The sequence below is a fragment of the Pan paniscus genome, chromosome 13, assembly GCF_029289425.2.
Source record: "Pan paniscus chromosome 13, NHGRI_mPanPan1-v2.0_pri, whole genome shotgun sequence".
NCBI lineage: Eukaryota > Metazoa > Chordata > Mammalia > Primates > Hominidae > Pan > Pan paniscus.
Window position 1 is genome coordinate 40,009,250 of NC_073262.2, and position 20,516 is coordinate 40,029,765.

General features: G+C 40.8%; 2 protein-coding genes and 1 long non-coding RNA gene across 7 annotated transcripts in view; 1 reads left to right on the forward strand and 2 right to left on the reverse strand.

Annotated features, from left to right (window-relative positions):
• Positions 1-1,649, reverse strand: part of CCNT2 (cyclin T2) — a 38,180-nt gene extending 36,531 nt beyond the window's left edge. For both annotated transcript variants that reach the window (XM_008976382.6, XM_003822803.7), the window contains exons 1-2: positions 1,460-1,649; positions 581-662 (exon numbers count right to left, since the gene is read on the reverse strand). In XM_008976382.6, the coding sequence (XP_008974630.1) occupies positions 581-662; positions 1,460-1,617 (240 nt within the window). In that variant the 5' untranslated portion in view covers positions 1,618-1,649. The remainder of the gene's footprint in view (positions 1-580; positions 663-1,459) is intronic.
• A 125-nt stretch (positions 1,650-1,774) lies between these two features.
• LOC112439085 (uncharacterized) overlaps positions 1,775-20,516 on the forward strand; it is a 54,019-nt gene continuing 35,277 nt past the window's right edge. For all 3 annotated transcript variants that reach the window (XR_008624486.2, XR_008624487.2, XR_010109341.1), the window contains exon 1: positions 1,775-1,909. This is a non-coding gene — a long non-coding RNA (uncharacterized LOC112439085). The remainder of the gene's footprint in view (positions 1,910-20,516) is intronic.
• ACMSD (aminocarboxymuconate semialdehyde decarboxylase) overlaps positions 18,444-20,516 on the reverse strand; it is a 61,142-nt gene continuing 59,069 nt past the window's right edge. The window contains exon 10 of one of the 2 annotated variants that reach the window (XM_057301407.2): positions 18,444-18,680. In XM_057301407.2, coding sequence (XP_057157390.1) covers positions 18,618-18,680 — 63 coding nt within the window. In that variant the 3' untranslated portion in view covers positions 18,444-18,617. The remainder of the gene's footprint in view (positions 18,681-20,516) is intronic. The other variant, XM_055108549.2, reaches the window with a different exon arrangement.

A 20,516-nucleotide genomic window follows, 5' to 3' on the forward strand; every position in this document is an offset into this window, starting at 1 on the left:
GTACTATATCTGAAGCAAGAGTGGACGTTTGAATCACCCAAAATTTTAGGAGACAACTGATGCTAACGTGATAAACAGAAACGTTGACATCTTAAGAAATTACTAGGTTAGCAAATGAAGAAATGAATTATTTCTACTAAATAGCTCTTTCAAAAGAATGTCATAATTAATTTAATCTCAATTGACAGTCTTTTAAACAATGAGTCCAACATAATTAAGATGTATCACAGAACGACCAGGCTTGCCCAATTCCACTGTACATCACTACTGAAATTATTCAAATGTTAAGTATAGAATTTAAATGAAGAAAACCTATGTAATAACTCTGTAAAGAAATAAATGTTTTTCTTTTTTAGCTTAAAAGGCCTGGCAGAGCTTAACAGTGCCTTGCAGTTTAATTCATCATAAATTTTAAAAACACAAAAACCCCGCATTTGAAGCAAAATATTTATCACGTGATATACGTTTACCGTTAATTCAGAACACTAAATCCAACAACGCAATGACCAACTTTTTTTCTGCGTATCGATTTACCCTCAAATTTGCGGACAGTAAAAACAGACAACAAACTAGTACTTACATTTTTGTTGAATTTGGTGAAAGAATGGTGCATATAAAACCTGTGCATATAAACAATCGCAGTGTTTATCGTAAGCTGAGAGCTGGAACGTAATATTTAGGAAATATCTGACAAAAGCAAGATCTCATTCCCAGAACAATTTTGATGGAAAATTCCCAGGTTCTTTTCCAATACCTCCCATTCAAATCCAAACCCCAAACTGGAAATAAAGAAATAAATGCCCGCGGGGGGTGGGGCGGCAGGAAGAGAATAGGCTTGACGCCAAATAAATGGGAATAAGAACTGCTGATCTTTTCACTCTAACAGCGCTGAGGGCCCTGGAACTATTTATCAATGGCTACGACTGACTAAACTCAAAATGAAACAGTTGAAACGCGCGCGCACACACCCATACAAAACCACGCCAAGAACATAAAGACCTCCAGTGCGCTCCCAAGGTAGAAGAGAACCGCCATCAAGCCGGCGACGAGAGCCGGGAAAGGCTGCGGCAAACACTTAGGCCTTTCAGCATCGCTAACCCTCCTACCTCTCAAACCCTTCGGGGTCAAGGACAAGTCCAGGGAGCCGCCCCTTTTCTGCAATAATCCCTAAAATTCCTCTTTCGCCTGAGCCACACTCCCAACCCCCGCCGCCACCACCACGCGCTGCCCCAAACAGATTACACAACGCAGGCTCCTGGCCCGCATTCCTGGGGTCCTATCTCCTCCTCCCTTCCTCTGCTGGCCCCTCGCGACTGCCCGAGCCGGAACATTACTTCCCTGACCGCGGCGCCGAGGCCCAGCGAAGGCCGAGGCCGGCGGCGCCATGTTCGCGGGGCACCAGGCCCGGCGACCGGGCAAGGGAAACAGGGCGTGAGCGGCGGCGAACAGAAAAGGATACACATTGAGACGCTGTCCCATCTCCTGGATGAGGTTGGCCGCCTGCTGGCGGCACGAGAGCTCTTTATCCGCCTCCACTCCGCAGCGGCGGCTCGGCGTGTTCTCCAGCTGTTCCCGAGTAAAGAACCAGCGAGAAGAAGCTCCACGGCCCGACGCCATGACACTTCCTCCTCCGCCCGCTCCTTCATTCACCCCCCGCCCCTCCTGGCTCGCGGACTCCCCGCCAAGGCGCGCGACCCCGCCCCACTCCGCTCGCCGTAGACCACGCACCACCCTTTTTCACCACCGCCTCCGCCCTTGCGCATGCGCGGGGCCCGCTCTACCGACTCGCCCTAGTCTTTTGCTTTCTTTTTCTGCCCTCGGCCTCGCTCTTGCGCACGGGACCACAATGCTCCGCGCCGCTTGTCATTGGGAGGCGCCGAAGGTGGGGGGGTCGGCTCGGAAGGAAAAGGTCGGCGCAGCGCATGCCGGGTCTAGGGTTGGCAGGGCGAAGGGGTGGGGAGGGAAGGGGCGGGGAGGGGAGGGGAAAGTGGGAGAGGGTGGACTCTGGCCGGTGTGGAGAGAGGCGGTCGGGCGGCTGCGCTATGGGGGCCTGGGCGTGTACTTCGAGGCCCGTCGGGCGCTTCCTTTATACGGGAGGTCTAGCGGCCCTTTAAAAAGAGAAAAATAGCCTTCACTGTCGCAGCCTCACGCCACTACTTCCATTTTCCTTTCGGGCGGGTCCGCGCAGTCTCGTAGGCGTGCGACTCCGGCCTCCGCCACCAACAGTCTCCGCCTAGCGCGCGGCTCTGGCGTTGAGCTGGCGGGGAAAGAGTGCACAGGAAGTCACGCTCCATGGCTGTCCGCACCTGAGTGCTTTTTTCACCCTACATTATCTTGTTTAAATCCCAGACCACTTGGTTTATTTTTATTTTTTCAAATTACTTGGCAAACGCTATCCAACTAGCAACGAGAAATTGAATTTCTAAATGAGGTGTTGAATCTAGACGGGGCGTGTTTTCAGGCTGCGCTGTGGTTTCTGCGAGACAAGGTTGGGGAGAATCAGATAGTGCAGGAGGAACTGAGTTAAAATTTTATCTTTAGGATTTGATGTGGGAACATCCCACATACCTGTTGATTAACTCCTGTATTTCTTCCTGTAAGAAAATGCCACTGAGCTTCACTCGGAGTTTGTGTTGTGAATAGGGTTTCTAAGTTTAAAGTCTTAACTATTTGGAGGCCGGGCACGGTGGCTCACGCCTGTAATCTCAGCGCTTGGGGAGGTCCAGTGGGCCGATCACTTGAGGTCAGGAGTTCGAGGGCAAGGGCAACATGGCGATACCCCGTCTCTACCAAAAATACAAAAATTAGCCAGGTTTGGTGGCGCGCCTGTAGTCCCAGCTACTCCCGAGGCTGAAGTGGGAGGATGGCTTGAGCCCAGGAGGTGGAGGCTGCGGTGAGCTAGATCTCGCTGCTGCACCCCAGCTTGGGCGATAGTGCAAGACCTTGTCTCAAAAATAAAAAATAAAGTAATATCTATTTGCCAAAGACCATGGAGGCAAGTGATTGTTTTGGGGCTCCCACGCTCAGCATACTGCATTGCACAAGAATATTGATTATAGTAGGCAGTTTTTGTAACAGTTGCTATTTCATACTCACTTCCCTTGCTTTACGTTTTATGTTGCTTACAATTTCTGGGATAGATTGATTTAAAGCAGCATTTTAAAAGTGCAAACCCTTGGCCAGGTGCAGTGTTTCCCGGCTGTAATCCCAGCACTTTGGGAGGCCAAAGTGTTCTAGACCAGCCTGGGCAACATAATGAGACCCCACCTCTACAAAAGTTTTTAAAAAAATTAGCTGGATGTGGTGGCGTCTGTAGTCCTAGCTCCTTGGGAGTATCGCTTCAACCTGAGAGGTGAGGTTGCACCCCAGCCTGGGTGACAGAGTGAGATCCTGTCACACACACACACAAATAAAAGAAGTGCCCATCCTCAACATCCATTCATGATAACTCAGCAAACTGGGAATAAAGGAGAACTTCCTCAACTTGATAAAGAGCATCTACAAAAATTCTGCAGCTAACAATAGATTGTTTCTATTGTGAGAAACTACATTCTTTCCACCTAAAGTCTGACACAAGGCAAGCATGTCCCCTGTCACCAGTCTTTTCAACGTGGTACTGGGTGTTCTAGCTAACAAGAAAAGTAAATTAAAAGTATATACATATTGGGAAGGAAGAAATAAAACTTCTTCTGTAAAATTTTAGGATATAAGGTTGAATACAAAAGTCAGTTTTCCTATACACCAGCAATGAACAATTGGAATTTATAATTTAAAAATGCCATTTACAATAGTACTGTCTCCCAAAGTAATACAGGTTGAGTATCACGTATCTGAAATGCTTGAGACCAGATGTGTTTTGGATTTCAGATTTTTTTAGGTTTTGAAATATTTGAATTATAAACTTAGCCATTGAGCATCCTAATCCAAAAATTCTAAATCTGAAATGCGCCAATGAACATTTCCTTTGAATGTCATGTCGGGGCTTGAAGTTTTGGGTTTTGGAGTGTTTCTGATTCTCAGATTTAGGGATACTCAACCTGTACTTAGATATGGATCTAGGCAGGGCGCAGTGGTTCACACCTATAGTCCCAGCACTTTGGGAGGCCAAGGTGGGAGATTGCTTGAGGCCAGGAGTTCAATACCAGCCTGGCCAACATGGGGAAACCTTGTCTCTACTAAAAATACAAAAATTAGCTGGGTGCGGTGGTGCATGCCTGTAATCCCAGCTTCTTGGGAGGCTGGGGCACGAGAATTGCTTGGACCCAGGAGGCAGAGGTTGCAGTGAGCCGAGATCACTCCACTGCACTCCAGCCTGGGTGATAGAGCAAGATTCTATCTCCAAAAAAAAAAAAAAAAAAAGATATGGATCTGAAATATGTACAGGATCTATATGCAGAAAACTATAATAAAACTCTAATGGAAAAAATAAAAAAAGATTAAATAACAGAAAGCTATTCTGAGTTCATAGATTAGAAGAATCAATTTAGATGTCAATTCTTCCCAGGTTGATCTACAAATTCAGTGCAATCCCAACCAAAATTTCAGCAAGTGATTTTGCATATATTGACAAATTGATTCTAAAACTTCTATGTAAAGGCAAAAAACCCAGAATAACCAACACAATACCAAAGAAGTTGCACTGACATTACCTAACATCAAGCTACAGTAATCAAGACGGTGTGGTATTTGAGAAAGAATAGACACATAGATCAATGGAACAGAATAGAGAGCCCACCCATAAATGGTCAACTGACCTTTGACAAAGGAACAAAGGCAAGTCAATGGAGCAATAATAGTCTTTTTAACAAATGGCGCTAGAACAACCGGAAAGCCACATTAAAAAAAAAAAAATCTACATGCAGACCTTATACCTTCCACAAAATTTAACTAAAAGTGGGCTGCAGACCTAAATGTAAAATGCAAAACTGTAAAACTTCTGGAAGATAACATAGGAAAAAATATAGTTGACCTTGTGTTTGGCAATGAGGTTTTAGATGCAACACCAAAAGTACAATCCATGAAAGAAAAAACTGGTAAGTTGGACTTCATTAAAATTAAAAACCTATGGCCAGGCGCAGTGACTCATGCCTGTAATCCCAGCACTTTGGGAGGCTGAGGCGGGCAGATCACCTGAGGTCAAGATTTGGAGACCAGCCTGGCCAACATGGTGAAACCTTGTCTCTACTAAAAATACAAAAAAAGTTAGCTGGGCGTGGTGTCGCATGCCTGTAGTCCCAGCTACTTGGGGAGGCTGAGGTAGGAGAATCGCTTGAACCCAGGAGGTGGAGGTTGCAGTGAGCCAAGATCGTGTCACTGCACTCCAGCCTGGGCGACAGAGGGAGACTCCATCTCAAAAAAAAAAAAAAAAAAAAAAAATTAGCTGGACATGGTGGCAGGCGCCTATAATCCCAGCTACTCAGGAGGCTGAGATAGGAGAATTGCTTGAACCCGGGATGCGGAGGTTGCAGTGAGCCGAGATCGTGCCACTGCACTCCAGCCTGGGCAACAAAGAGTGAAACTCCATCTCAAAACTTAAAATTAAAAAAATTAAAACCTCCGTTCTGTGAAAGACACTGTTAAGAGAATGAAATACAAGGAAGAAATATTTGCAAAACATACCTCTGATAAAGAACTCTTAAGATGGCCTAACTGCTAAATTTACTAAACATTTGAAGGAGAACTAACACCAATACTACACAAACCATTCTGAAATAGAGGAAGAGAGAGTACTTCGAAACTCATTCTACAAGGCCAGTATTACCCTGATTCTAAAACCAAAGACACATTGAAAAGAGAAAACTACAGGCCAATATCTCTGATGAATGTTGATGCAAAAATCCTCAATAAAATATCAGCAAACTGAATTCAACAATACATTAGAGAGATCATTCATCATGATCAAAGGGGATTTATCCCTAGGATGCAAGGATGGTTGCAAATAAATCAGCGTGATACATCATATCAACAGAATGAAGACTGGAAACCATACCATTTCAATTGATGCCGAAAAAGTATTTGATAGAATTTGACATCCCTTCGTGATAAAAGCCGTAAAAAAACGGGATAGAAGGAGCTTACCTCAACATAATAAAAGCCATATATGACAGTCCCACAACTAGTATCATACTGAATAGGAAAAAAACAAAGCTTTTCCTCTAAGATCTGGAACTCAACAAGGATGCCCATTGTCACCACTGTTATTCAACCTAGTACTGGAAGTCCTAGCTAAAGCAGACGAGAGAAAGGTATAAAGGGCATCCAAATTGGAAAGGAAGAAGTCAAATTATCCTTGTTTGTAGATGATATGATCTTATATTTGGAAAAACCTGAAGACTCCAAAGGAAAACTATTAGAACTGATCAACAAATTCAGTAAAGTTGCAGGATACAAAATCAACACACAAAAATCAGTAACATTCCTATATGCCAACAGTGAACAATGTGAAAAAGAAATTGAAAAGTAATCCCATTTACAATATCTACACATAAAATTAGGTACCTAGGAATTAACCAAAGAAGCAAAATATCTCTATAATGAAAACTATAAAACACTGATGAAAGAAATTGAAGATGACACAAAAAATGGAAAAAATTCCATGTTCATGAGTTGGAAGAATCAATATTGTTAAAATGTCCATATTACCCAAAGCAATCTACAGATTCAGTGCAATCCCTTTCAAAACATCAATGACATTCTACACAGAAATAGAAAAAACAATCCTATAATTTATATGGAGTAACAGAAGACCCAGAATAGCCAAAACTATCCTAAGCAAAAAGAACAAACCTGGAAGAATCACATTACCTGACTTCAAATTATACTACAGAGCTTTCAGCACCAAAACAGCATGGTACTCACATAAAAACAGATACATAGACCAACAAAACAGAATAGAGAACCCAGAAACAAATCCACACACCTACAGTGAACTCATTTGTAACAAAGGTGCCAAGAACATACACTAGAGAAAAGACAGTCTCTTCAATAAATGGTGCTGGGAAAACTGGATGTCAGTATGCAAAAGAATGAAATTAGGCCTTTATCTCTTGTCCTATAAAAAAATAAAAATGGATTAAAGACTTTAAGACCTTAAACTATGAAACTACTACAAGAAAACATTGGGGAAAATCTCCAGGACATTGGTCTGTCCAAAAATTTCTGAGCAATACCCAACAAGCACAGGCAACCAAAGCGAAAATGGACAAATAGGATCACATCAAGTTAAAAAGTTTCTGCACAGCAAAGGATACAATCAACAAAGGGAAGAGGGCTGGGCAGGGTGGCTCATGCCTGTAATCCCAGCACTTTGGGAGGCCGAGGCGGGCGGATCACGTGGTCAGGAGATCAAGACCGTCCTGGTGAACACGGTGAAACCCCATCTCTACTAAAAATACAAAAGAATTAGCTGGGCGTGGTGGCGGGTGCCTGTAGTCCCAGCTACTCGGGAGGCTGAGGCAGGAGAATGGCATGAACCTGGGGGGCAGAGCTTGCAGTGAGCAGAGATCACGCCACTGCACTGCAGCCTGGGCGACAGAGCAAGACTGCGTCTCAAACAAACAAACAAAACAAAGGGAAGAGACAGCCCACAGAATGAGAGAAAATATTTGCAAACTACCCATCTAACGATGTATTAATAACCAGAATCTATAAGGTGCTCAAACAACTCTGTAGGAAATAAAATCTAATAACTTGATTTTAAAATGGGTAAAAGATTTGGATAGACATTTCTCAAAAGAAGACATACAAATGGCAGACAGGCATATGGAAAGGTTCTCAGTATCATGGATCATCAGAGAAATGCAAATCAAAAGTATAACGAGATCATCTCACCCCGGTTAAAATGGCTTTTATCCAAAAAACAGGCTATGACACATACTGGTGAGGATGTGGAGAAAAGGGAACTCTTTGTACACTGTTGGTGGGAATATAAATTAGTACAACCACTATGAACAACAGTTTAGAGGTTCCTCAAAAAACTAGATCTACCATGTGATCCAGGAATCCCCCTGCTAGGTATATACCCAAAAGAAAGGAAATCAGTATATCAAAGAGATATCTGCACTTGCATATTTGTGGTAGCACTGTTTACAGTAGCTGAGATTTGGAATGTAAGTATCCATCAACAGATGAATGGATAAAGAAACTGGTACATATACACAAGAAGTACTATTCAGCCATAAAAAAGAATGAGATCCTGTTATTTGCAACAACATGGATGGAACCAGAGGTCATTATGTAAAGTGAAATAAGCCAGGCACAGAAAGACAAAGATTGCATATTCTCACTTATTTGTGGGATCTAAGAATCAAAACAATTGAATTCATGGACATAGTAGAAGGATGGTTACCAGAGGCTGAGAAGGGTGGGCAGAGGGACTTGTGGGGATATGGGGATGGTTGATGGGTACAAAAAAAGAAAGTATGAATGAGACCTATTTGATAGCACAACAGGGTGAATATAATCAAGTATATCTTAATTATACATTTTAAAATAACTTTAAAAATGTAATTGGATTGTTTATAACTCAAAGGATAAATGCTTGAGGGGATGGAGATCCCATTCTCCCCGAAGTGTTTATTTCACATCATTGCATGCCTGTATCAAAATATCTCACATACCCCATAAATTATATATACCTACTATGTTCCCACAGAACTTTTTAAAAGATTAGATGGCAAATGAAAAAAAAAGAATTCTTAAAGCTCAGCAATAAGAAAATAAACAACCCAATTAAAAAATGGGCAAAAGATCTAAACCGATACCTCACAAAGAAGGTATATAGATGGCAAATAGGCATATGAAAAGATGCTGAACAAATATATAATGGTGCCAGAGGCGTTTGAACCAGAGTGACTCCATCATGAGTAGGGGCTGGGTAAAATAAGGCTGATACCTACTGGGCTGCATTCCCAGGAGGTTAGACATTCTAAGTCACAGGATGAGATAGGAGATCAGCACAAGGTACAGGTCATAAAGACCTTGCTGATAAAACAGTCTGTGGTAAAGAAGCCAGCTAAAACCCACCAAAACCAAGATGGCGATAAAAGTGACTTCTGGGCATCCTCACTGCTCATTATTTGCTAATTATAATATATTAGCATGCTAAATGACACTCCCACTGGCACCATGGCAGTTCACAAATGCCATGGCAACGTCATGGTCTAAAAAAGGAGATATGGTCTAAAAAAAGGGGAGACATGAATAATAAACCTCCTGTTTAGCATATAATCAAGAAATAACCATACAAATAGGCAACCAGCAGCCCTCCGGGCTGCTCTGCCTGTGGAATAGACATTCTTTATTCCTTTACTTTCTTAGTAAACTTGCTTTCACTTTATATAGATTTACCTCAAATTCTTTCTTGAGTGAGATCCAAGAACCTTCTCTTGGGGTCTGGATTGGGACCCCTTTCCAGTAACAAGGGTATTCTTGGCAACAGTTCATAATTGCAAAAGATTGGAAACAGGAATGTCCATGTGTTGAGGACTGGATGATTATGTACATCTATGTAATCTGTAATTTTCATTCATAGGATCCACCCATTAAAAAGAAAGAGGCAGTTTATACGTGGAATGACCACCAAGTTATTAAGTACCCTGCAAGGTATTTAAAAGGTACCAGAAAGGGCAAATTCTACTGTTTGCTTAAAATGAAAAAGGAATATATACATGTAAATACTTGTATAATCATAGACTGTGTTTGCAAGAATACACACACACAAAACAGATAAAATTGGTTCCTTCTGGGGTGTAGACTGGGAGACATAGGTTGAATTTGATCTGTTTGAACTTTTACATATGCTTGTGTTGACTTTTTAAAAATAAACTTTAATGTTTTTAGGTTGTGAGCAGTTTTTTATTTTCAGAAATGGAAACTTCAATTTACCTTTTTTCAATTTTGATTGGGAAAATCTTCATAATGGTCTCTTTAAGTTAAACAAATTTAAAGCTGGTATTTGTCTTGGTATGTTAATCTAAAGTGATTACCTTGAATACAGATTTAAGCTTTTTGGTCAGGGAATATGAATTAGGCTGAGCCAGTACTGGCTTTCTTTTTAGGGGATATAGGAGAAGGTACTGTACAAGGGAAAGAGAAAGATGCTTGGATGGCTATGAGTGGTTGTTTCTCCTTTGGAATCTGGTGGTGTTGGGAGTGTTTTAAAAAGGTTGTTTTTGGAGAAGTGCTTGCAGTAGATAAGGAAGGAGAGAAAACACTGAAAAGGTGATTTTCCTGAGTGACTTTTGTAGATTCTGGGTTGTGAGCAGATTCACTGTGTAAGCAATATTGTTCCAGGGCCAGGCAATCAAATATGGTACTGAGGAGGTTATTCTCTTTACCTTTGCTTAGAACCTTGTGCTGCTAATGGCATCTGAGAAGAATGTCTGCTGTCACCAAATTACACCCCTGGTATGGACATTGCCAGATTGGTTTGTGAATATATATAAGGCATTTGTTACGGGCTGAATTGTGTCCCAAAAGTCCTAACCCCAAGTAGCTCAGAATGTGACTATATTTGGATGCAGGTTCTTTTAAGTGGGAATTAAGTTAAAATGAGATCATTAGGGTGGGCCCTAATCCAGTATGACTGGTGTCCTAGAAGAAGAGTCAGTCATGATGTAGACATGTACAGAGGAAAGACCATATGAAGACACAGGGAGAAGACACCCATCTATTAGCCAAGGAGAAGGGCTTACTAGGCGGGTGAGCCAAGAAGAAAGGCTCACGAGGATAGTGAAGACTCAAGTCATTGTAGATAGTCACAAATTTGTGAGGCCTTGCCATTTGGATTACACTCAGAACTGCATGAATTCCTAACATACTCGGTGAAGATTGATTTCCAGTTCCTTTCTTTGCTCATTTTAGGAGGAAGACCTGTTTACTTATTTTTATTTTACTATTTATTTATCCAATGAATGCTAGTAGAGATGTTACTATGTGCTAGGAAATTCAAACTGCATAAGTCTGCACACTCGACTTTCCCTTTTGTATGTCTCAAAGGCATTAATAATCAATATTTCCCCAAACTAAACTCATAATCCTGTCTTTCCAACCTGGTCTTCTCTCTGTGCCTCTTGTAGTAAAATGGCACTACTTCCAGTTATGCAAGTCCGAAACTCAGGGGTCATCTTTGGTATCTCTAATCCTTATCTCCCGTATCTAACCCATCACCAAAGCCTTTCTGTTGACCCTTATTATCTCTGGAGTCTATTACGTATGTTTCTCCACCAGCAACACTACCACCATCTTGGCCCAAGCTATTTCACTTAAGCTCCCCTGCAAGCTGTTGTCATCCTGCAGCCTGCCAGAGGAATCTTTTCAAAATTGAATTCTATCCCACAGGAGCAGGATTAAAAAAAATCAGCTCTAATTAATGCCATCCCCTACTTAAAAACCTTCTCATTGCTTTTCTTTGTTGTTGTTGTTATTATTTGTTTGTTTTCTTTTGGTATTGTTTTTTGACTTAAAACAAGAGAAATTTATTCTCTCGCAATTCTAAAGGCCAGAAGTCTAAAATCAATGTGTTGGCAGGGACTATGGTTTGAATGATTGTCCTCTCCCAAACTCATGTTGAAATTTAATCCCCAATGTGGCAGTATTGAGAGGTGATTGGGTCATGAGGGCAGAGCCCTCATGAATGGATTAATAGGTTAATGGATTAATGGGTTATCATGGTAATGGAACTGGTCGCTTTATAAGAAGAGGAAGAAACTGGAGCTAGCACGTTCAGCTCCCTTGCCATATGATGCCCTGTACTATCTTTGGATTCTGCAGAGTCCCCACCAGTAAGAAGGCCCTCACCAGATGTGGCCCCTCAACCTGGGACTTCTCAGCCTCTGTAACTCTAAGAAGTAATTACTGTTTCAGGTATCCTGCTATGAGCAATGAAAACTGGACTAAAACAGCAGGGCTGTGCTCCCTCTGAAGACTATTGGGGAGAATCTGTTTCTAGGCTCTTCAGCTTTTGGTGACTCTAGGCCTTTCTTGGCTTGTGACCGTAAGACTCCAATCCATGCTTCTTTGCTTCCAACTCTTGTTGTTTTTTTTTAATTTTTAATTTTTGTGGGTGCATAATAGTATGGGGTACATGAGATATTTTGATACAGGTATGCAATGCATATTAATCACATCTTGGTAAATTGGGTATCCATCCCCCTCATGCGTTTATCCTTTGTGTCACAGACAACTCAATTATATACTTTTAGTTATTTTTAAATGTATAATTAAATTATTATTGACTATAATAGTCACCTATTGTGCTATCACATATGAGGTCTTATTCATTTTTTCTAACTACTTTTGGTACCCATGAGCCATCCCCATTCCCCAATTATCCACTCCAGTCTCTAGTAATCATCCTTTTACTCTTTATGTCTGTAAATTCAATTATTTTAATTTTTGCTCCCACAAATAAGTGAGAACATGCAAAGTTTGTCTTTCTGTGCCTGGCTTATTTCACTTAACAATGACCTCCAGTTCCATCGTTGTTGCAAATGACAGGATCTCATCCTTTTTTATGGCTGAATAGTACTCCATTGTATATATGTACCACAGTTTGTTTAATCATTCATCTGTTGATGAATACTTAAGTTGCTTCCAAACCTTGGCTATTGTGAACACAGCTGCAACAAATATGAGAGTGCAGATATCCTTTTGATATACTGTCTTCCTTTCTTTTGGGTATGTACCCAGCAGTGGGATTACTAGATCACATGGTAGCTCTATTTTTAGTTTTTTGAGGAACCTCCAAACTGTTGTCCATAGTGGTTGTACTAATTTACATTCCCACCAACAATGGACAAGAGTTCCCTTTTCTCCACATCCTTGCCAGCATTTGTTATTGGTTGTCTTTTGGAAAAATGCCATTTTTACTGGGGTGAGATGATATCTGACTATAGTTTTGATTTGCATTTCTCTGATGAGCCATGATACTGAGGACATTTTCATATGCCTGTCTACCATTTGTATGTCTTCTTTTGAGAAATGTCTATTCAAATCTTTTGCCCATTTCAAAATCAGATTATTAAATTTTTTTCTTGTAGAGTTGTTTGAGCACGTTATAGATTCTGGTTCTTAATCCCTTGTCAGACGGGTAGTTCGCAAATGTTTTCTCCCATTTGTGAGTTCTCACAGCTTTTCAACATATAAAATTCCTCAACTGACTTATGGCCTCACATGAGCTTGTCACTTTTTACCAAGAATGTCTTCCTTTGTCATCTTCAGCCACAGTGGTTTTCTTTCTTGCTGTGTTCTCTCCTGCCTGTTCCGTGGTGAGCAGGTCTGTGCAAACCCACCCCCAAGGTGAGAGGCTGAAGAAAGAGGCTGACAAATTCAGTTTCTCAGAAAGAAATATTTAATAGTCTCTTACAAACAGAAGTGATATCTGGGATAACCATGCAATGGTGGGTCCCTGCATTCACTGTCCAGAAAGTATCCTTTGTATGGCAAGCTGATTACATCTCAGACTTTCTTGCTGAAACTCATGACTACTGGGGAGGTTAGATAAGCATCTTTATGCAGGGCTATGTATGCTACAGGCATTGCTTAAAGACCTTGCTGCAGAACACCTTGGTATGCTGTGGTCAAACATCAGTTATCATGGCGAGTCTCCTTCCAGATGGAGTCACTCTTGCCATACAATGGCTGTTTTCCTACACAGACACAAGGCTTTCATTTATCCTGTTTCTCCTGCCTGGAATACTCTTCCCTTCCCTTTTTACGTTTTAGCTGTTGTTTGCTTTCAGATCCTAGCTCAAGCAAAACTTTTTTCTGAAAAATCTTTCTCCGACTCTGACTAGGACAAATCCTTTATAATAAGCTTTCTACATACTATGTGCCTTTCCTTCTTAGCTCCTGTTGTGGTAGCAATTTTCTATTGATTTGTTGCTTACTTGATACATGTCTCCCTAACTAGATTATAAGCACAACTGAGGGCAGGAACCATGTTTGCTTTTTTCATACTCTCAGAATCTAGCATGGTTCTTGGCCCATCATAAGTCCTGAATAAATTTTGTTGAATGCATGAGTGAATGAAGACTTAGGTCATCCCTCAAGAAAGTCCAGTCTAGAAGGCAGATAGGAATCACAACTCAAAATGAGAGGTGTGCTCTGTTAGAGATAGCAGTATATTTTTTTTTTGTTTTCGGTTTTTTGAAGGGGGAGTTACTGAGCGATGGAATCCCAAAGCCTAGAAACCAGCACTTTAGGTCCTGAGGAATTTTAACAGAGAAAGTAATATAATCAAATACATACTTTGGACATTTTTCTCTGGCACCAAGGTAGAAGATGGGTTGTACCAGACTAAGCCAAGGGGCAGGGGTACAAATAAGGGATTATTTCAATATCCTGCTGAGAGATGAAGACCTGAATTTAGTTGGAAGCCATATGGAGGAAAGAACAGATAAGAAATAAAAGATATAAAATGAGTTGAATCTTTTGGATTTAATGGTGTATTGATACAGGTGAAGGAGAAGGATTAGGTGACTGGGTGATGCCATTCATCAGGTTAGGACTGTAAGAAGTGGAATTAAATTTTGGGATAAAGGGATTGAGTTATATCTGAGGCATATGGTTCTATTGAATACCGTAGTATTGTAGCTTTGATTTTGTGTGTGTGTGTGTATGCCTAATGCTGTTAGGACTTCTTGAAACATTGTCTGCTCTTGACTCCTGAGTATATTTTCCTGGTTTTCCTCCTACCTCACTGGCTACTCTTCTGTGCACAAAGCTGGTGCCTTCGTCTAACTTTTTTTTTTTTCTTTTTGAGACAGAGTCTCGCTCTGTCACCCAGGCTGGAGTGCAGTGGCACGATCTCGGCTCACTGCAACCTCCGCCTCACGGGTTCAAGTGATTCTCCTGGCTCAGCTTCCCGATTAGCTGGGATTACAGGCACGTGCCACCATGCCCGGGCTAATTTTTGTATAGCCTTCATCTAACTTCTAAGTGTTAGTGAATCCCAGGAAATAGGCCTAGGGTCTTTTGCGTCTCTACTCTACTTTTTCACCAGGTGATTTCATCCAGTCTCATTTCTTTAAATACCTTTTATACACTGGTGATTTTTCCCTAGCCTCTCTCTTGAACTCTCCAGACTAGAACACTCAAGTGCTTACTTGACATTCCTACTTAAATGTCTAAGAGGCATCTGAAATATAACAAGTCCAACTACAGAACTGTTGATTCTCTTTCCTCTCAAGACTGTTTCTCCCATAGTCTTCCTCATTATGGTATATGGTAATAAATCTACCCAGCTGTTCAAGTGAAAAGCCTGGGAATCAAAGCACCTATGTTTAAAGTATGGATGCATTTAACACCATTAACTACTATTAATCATCTCAAAGCTTAAATGTCACCAGGAGTATGTGCCCAGGAAAGTCCTAGTTAGAAAACCCTCTTTACACCCAGATTAAAGAGGAATTCTCTCATCTTTTCTTCTAGTACCTGCATAGTTTAATATTTTAGAGTTAAATCTTTGATCCAATCAGAGTTGTAGTTTATCCATATGTATGATTTGGGAAATGAATCAAATTTTATTGCAGTATTATTTATAATTGCAAAACATTAGGAATTATTTAAATGTCCAAATATAGGAGACTGATTGACAAAAGCATGGTGTGCACATGTGTACACACACTTCACATTCACATGCCCAGGAGTCAGCCTTGATTTCTTTCCTCCCCTTCCTCCCTCTTCCTCACATTTAGTCCATCATTAAATGCTGTTGGTTCTGCCTACAAACATATCTCATGATCCCCATTCTTGTATTTGTGCCTGAGTCACCATCATTTCTTGCCTAGCCTCCAACTTCCTTTCTTGACTCCCTTTAATAGGTCTCTACAAAGCTGTTAATGTATATGGGTTTCTTTTTTCTTTTTTTCCTCCTCTCCTCTCCTCTCTTTTTTCTGAGACAGGGTCTCACTCTGTCACCCAGGCTGGAGTGCAGTGGCATGATCCTAGCTCACTGCAGCCTCGAACTCCTGGGCTTAAGCCATCCTCCCATCCCAGCCTCCTGAGTAGCTGAGATTACAGGAATGAGCCACCACACCCAGCTAATTAAAAAAAAATTTTTTTTTGTAGAGATTGCTGTGTTGCCCAGTCTGGTCTCAGTCTCCTGGCTTCAAGTGATCCTCCTGCCTCAGCCTCTCAAAGTGTTGGGATTACTGTTGCAAGCCACTGCACCCTTCTATTTTTTTTTGTTTGTTTTAAAAGAGTAACATAAGTCCGAGCATGTCACAGACCTATTAAAAAGTCTCCAGTGGTTTCCTATGAAACAATATAAAAATCTTGGGCAGGCATGGTGGCTCATGCCTGTAATCCCAGCACTTTGAGAGGGTGAGGCAGGAGGATCACGAGGTCAGGAGATCGAGACCATCCTGGCCAACAGGGTGAAACCCCGACTCTATTAAAAAAAAAAATTAGCTGGACCTGGTGGCGCGTGCCTGTAATCCTAGCTACTCAGGAGGCTGAGGCAGAAGAATCACTTGAACCAGGGAGTCAGAGGTTGCAGTGAGCCGAGATTGCGCCACTGCATTCCAGCCTGGTGACGGGGTAAGATTCTGTCGCAAAAAAAAAAAAAAAAAAAAAAAAAAAAAAATTATCTGGACCTGGTGGCATGTGCCTGTAATCCTAGCTACTCAGGAGGCTGAGGCAGGAGAATCACTTGAACCAGGGAGTCGGAGGTTGCAGTGAGCCGAGATCGCGCCACTGCATTCCAGCCTGGTGACAGGGTAAGATTCTGCCTCAAAAAACAACAACAACAACAACAACAAAAACTCAACCCTTGACCATGATCTACTGATCTAGCCAACTTTTTGGCTTCCTCTCCTGTCTCCCTTCCTTGCTCACAAACTTGTCACGAGGTCTCTTGCCTGAGAACCTTTGCATTTTCTTCACTGTTCTATCATTCAAATCTCAGTTGAAAGTCCTCTTTAAAGAGGCCTTCTCTGACTCTACAATTTAACATTTTACCCCCCATCTTTCTCCTAGTCACTACCACATTTTCGTTTTAATTTCTTCATAATGTTTATCAGTATAAGAAAAATTTCCTTCCTTCTTTCCTCCTTCTGTTCCTCCTTTTATTCCTCTTTTTCTTCTTCCTTACCTTATTTATGTTTCTCACTCTTCAGATTGTAGGTTTTGTCAGAAAAGGAATTTTATCTTTTTTGTTTACATCTATACCCCCAGTGCCTGGAGCATTCCTATAGTCCTGGCACATAGAAAACATGTGAATATGAATATATCAATTCACTCTGCATGTGTATGTGTGTGTATGATATTGAATAAAGTGATTGGGTTACTTTTTATAATAAAACAATCATTAAATGCTGTATTCAGAGTGCTCAAATATAGAATATTTGAAAAGGTATGGACTTTATCCCCAAAGATTGGGGAAGGAAAAAATAACATATGGTTCATGTTGTTGCTTTGTTCAACTTTGTTTTCCTTTTTGGGCAGATTGGAGCAATAAGCAGATGGTGGGTGGGTAAAATCCTAGAAAGAAATGGTGGGGGGTGGGGTGAGAAGGAGGTGGGGCAATGAACTATATAAAGTGAAAATAATGGCGTGAGCATAGTGAAGTAAGAATTAGATCTCATCTTTATTCTGGAGAGGGGTCAGCACAAATTACATGTCAATACTCAACTCTTGATTTTCTAGATGAATGGAAGGGAAAATAATGAATGAATCCATGCTTGATTTTGGAATTCAGCCAGAGGCAGATGAACCATAGATTTCATCACCCATCCCAGGACCAAGTTCCTTTTCAGCAGCCCAAGTGGGACCATAAATGAAATGGGTAAAACAAGGCTACCCTGGTATTGCCCTGTTAACTTTCCATAGTTAGCTTTATACATTCTGCTCGGTATTTTAAAATCAAAAGAGCTTCTGGTAGGAGTAAATTTATAGACAAAAACTTTTAAAATGGATGTCTCATTCAGTCTGAAACCACAGCTGTGTTCCCATAGTTTTGCCTTCCTGTTTCCCATCCTCTAACCCTAAAAATTCCTTATTCATCTCCTGGACTCTCATGTTCCACCCTCTGTGAAGATCTGCTCCACAGTTTTAGACCAAAGTGAATTCCGCGTAATGAAACTTCTTTGACACTCAAAGTTGATAGCTTAGTAATTATTCCATGAACATCTCTTACTTCCTTAATTGGTCTGGAAGCTCCCTGAGGTTATGGATATCCTATATTCATGTTATTTATTTTGTGGAGGCTAAAGCATTCCCAGCCCAGTTCTGGGCTAATGGTAGGTGTTAAAGGCAGATGGAACAGGTTATTTGAGTCCAATTCACATATCTTTGTTCAAAATGGACAACCTACCTAAGTCCTCTAGGATGAATCTTTCTCCATATAAATCATTAATGACATTTTATTTTGTATTTCTCCAGATTAATTAAAAGAGCACTGGGAAAATCATTTTTTATTTGCACGTGAAATAATGTACTGCTTTTCAGAATGAAAACACTTACAAATCATTTTTATTATGAATAATTTAGGATATTTGGGACATTCATTTCTGAGTAAAATAGTTCAAAATAGGATTTTGTTGATACCTGTTGATACATATTTAGAAACAAAAATGAGATATCCTTTTGAAAGTTTGCCTTTGTAGTAAATTCAGTCATTCAAATTGTTTTCTCTCAAGACCCAAAAATGCCAGGGCATTGCCGGCTTTGAGTTTATTCTGAAAAGAAAAGAAAATATTTTAAAGCATTATTGGTTGTTTTTTAAGTACTTTTAAGTACTACATTGATCAGGTTTAAAAAAATCAGCTCCCCAATATGAGAGAAAAATACTAGCAGGTTATACAGTGAATCTCTTACCAAAATCCTCTTGACCTATGTTTTGCCCCGCTATTTGAAATCTAAATCTGAAACTTGATTGTAGGGGGAGAGAAGAGACTTATAAAGGGGAGAGCCCTCCTTAGGAGGTGCCCTTGTTTGGAAACTGGACCCTCTAACAGGTTGGATCTTAAGGACCATTTGGAGGCAAATACAGAGAAAAGGTACAGTTAGGTCTGTGGGACAAGAGGGCTGCAAAAGGTGCTCAAAAGTCATCTAGCCATCCCCCAGCTGCTAGACATATGTGTTGTTGTTTTCACATGGCCCTAAATAAAAGTTAAGCTTTTTCAGAGCAAGAGAAGTGATATAAATGAAGGGTCTCAGATGAGGGTACAAATCTGTACATCTTAAAATTTTCACATAAGAAATGGACTCCCCAGCTATAAACTATATCAACTCTGCTGAAAGAAGAGATTTAAGAAGTAACTTTGTGATACCCTAACTGATTTGTTTATCCAGCTTGCAAAGGACAGGTATGTAGCTGAGGATGGAAGAAATATATGGGGTTGTGTGACATCCATACCATTAATGTGTCCTTCTATATTATGACCACTTCAGTGTTCTTACACAGCCTTGAAAAGTGGGTGATTTGAGGCAGGACCTCTTACTCAGGGTTCTTCCCCAATACATACTTAGGCCATCCTCCTCTAGAGGAAGATTTCAGAAGTGACTATTGGTGCTAGGAGGAACCATGTGCTTTACCTTTTAAGATAGCTTAGTACCATGTATCCTTTGAGGGAGGTACCCTTCAGAGTGTTGGATGGAGATCTGATCCTGGAGTCAAGGGATTTGGGATCGCATCCATACACTATAACCCACCAGTTATATTGCCTTTGGCAAGTCACTCAACTCCCAAGTCTTGTTTTCTTTCTCCACATCTTCATGGTAGAATGCATCTGCCTATATACAGCAGTCCCCCCTTATCTATGAAGGATACATTCCAAGACCCTCTGTGGATGCTATATAGAATCCTATATATACTGTGCACAAATTACTTTTTCTTTCTTCACAGTTTCACAGATAGAAGATGCATTCTTACAAAGTAAGATCTTAGCAACCTCAACATATAATTTTTCTTTCTTTCCTTATTAAGTTGAGAACTTTCACCTTTTCACTTAAAGGAAGCACTTTACAGCTTCTCTTGGGCATATCTGAATTGCCAGCATTACTACTCTTGTGCTTTGGGGCCATTATTAAGTAAAATAAGGTGAGTTGAGCACAAGCATGGCAATATGGCGACAGTCCATCTGATCACCAAGATGATACTAAGTGACTAATGGGGAGGGAGTGGATACAGCATGGAGACCCTGGGCAAAGGGATGATTCACATCTTGGGCTGGAGAGAGCAGGACAGTGTAAGCTTACACCATGCTACTCAGAATGGCATGTAATTTAAAACTTATGAATTATTTCTGGAATTTTCCATTTAATATTTTTGGACTGTGGTTGACTGGGGTAAGAGAAACTGTAGAAGGCAAAACTGAGGATAAGCGGGGACTGCTATACCTTCCAATGTACTTATCAAATGGATTTATTTATTTTAAATTTCTTTAGTGGTATTTACCTTCGCATGGTTCAAAATTCAAAATGTCTAAAAATAGATACTTCATTCCACTACTGCCATCCAACTACCTTTTTCTTCCCAGAGTTTGATCAGTTTCTTGTTTATGTTCCAGAGA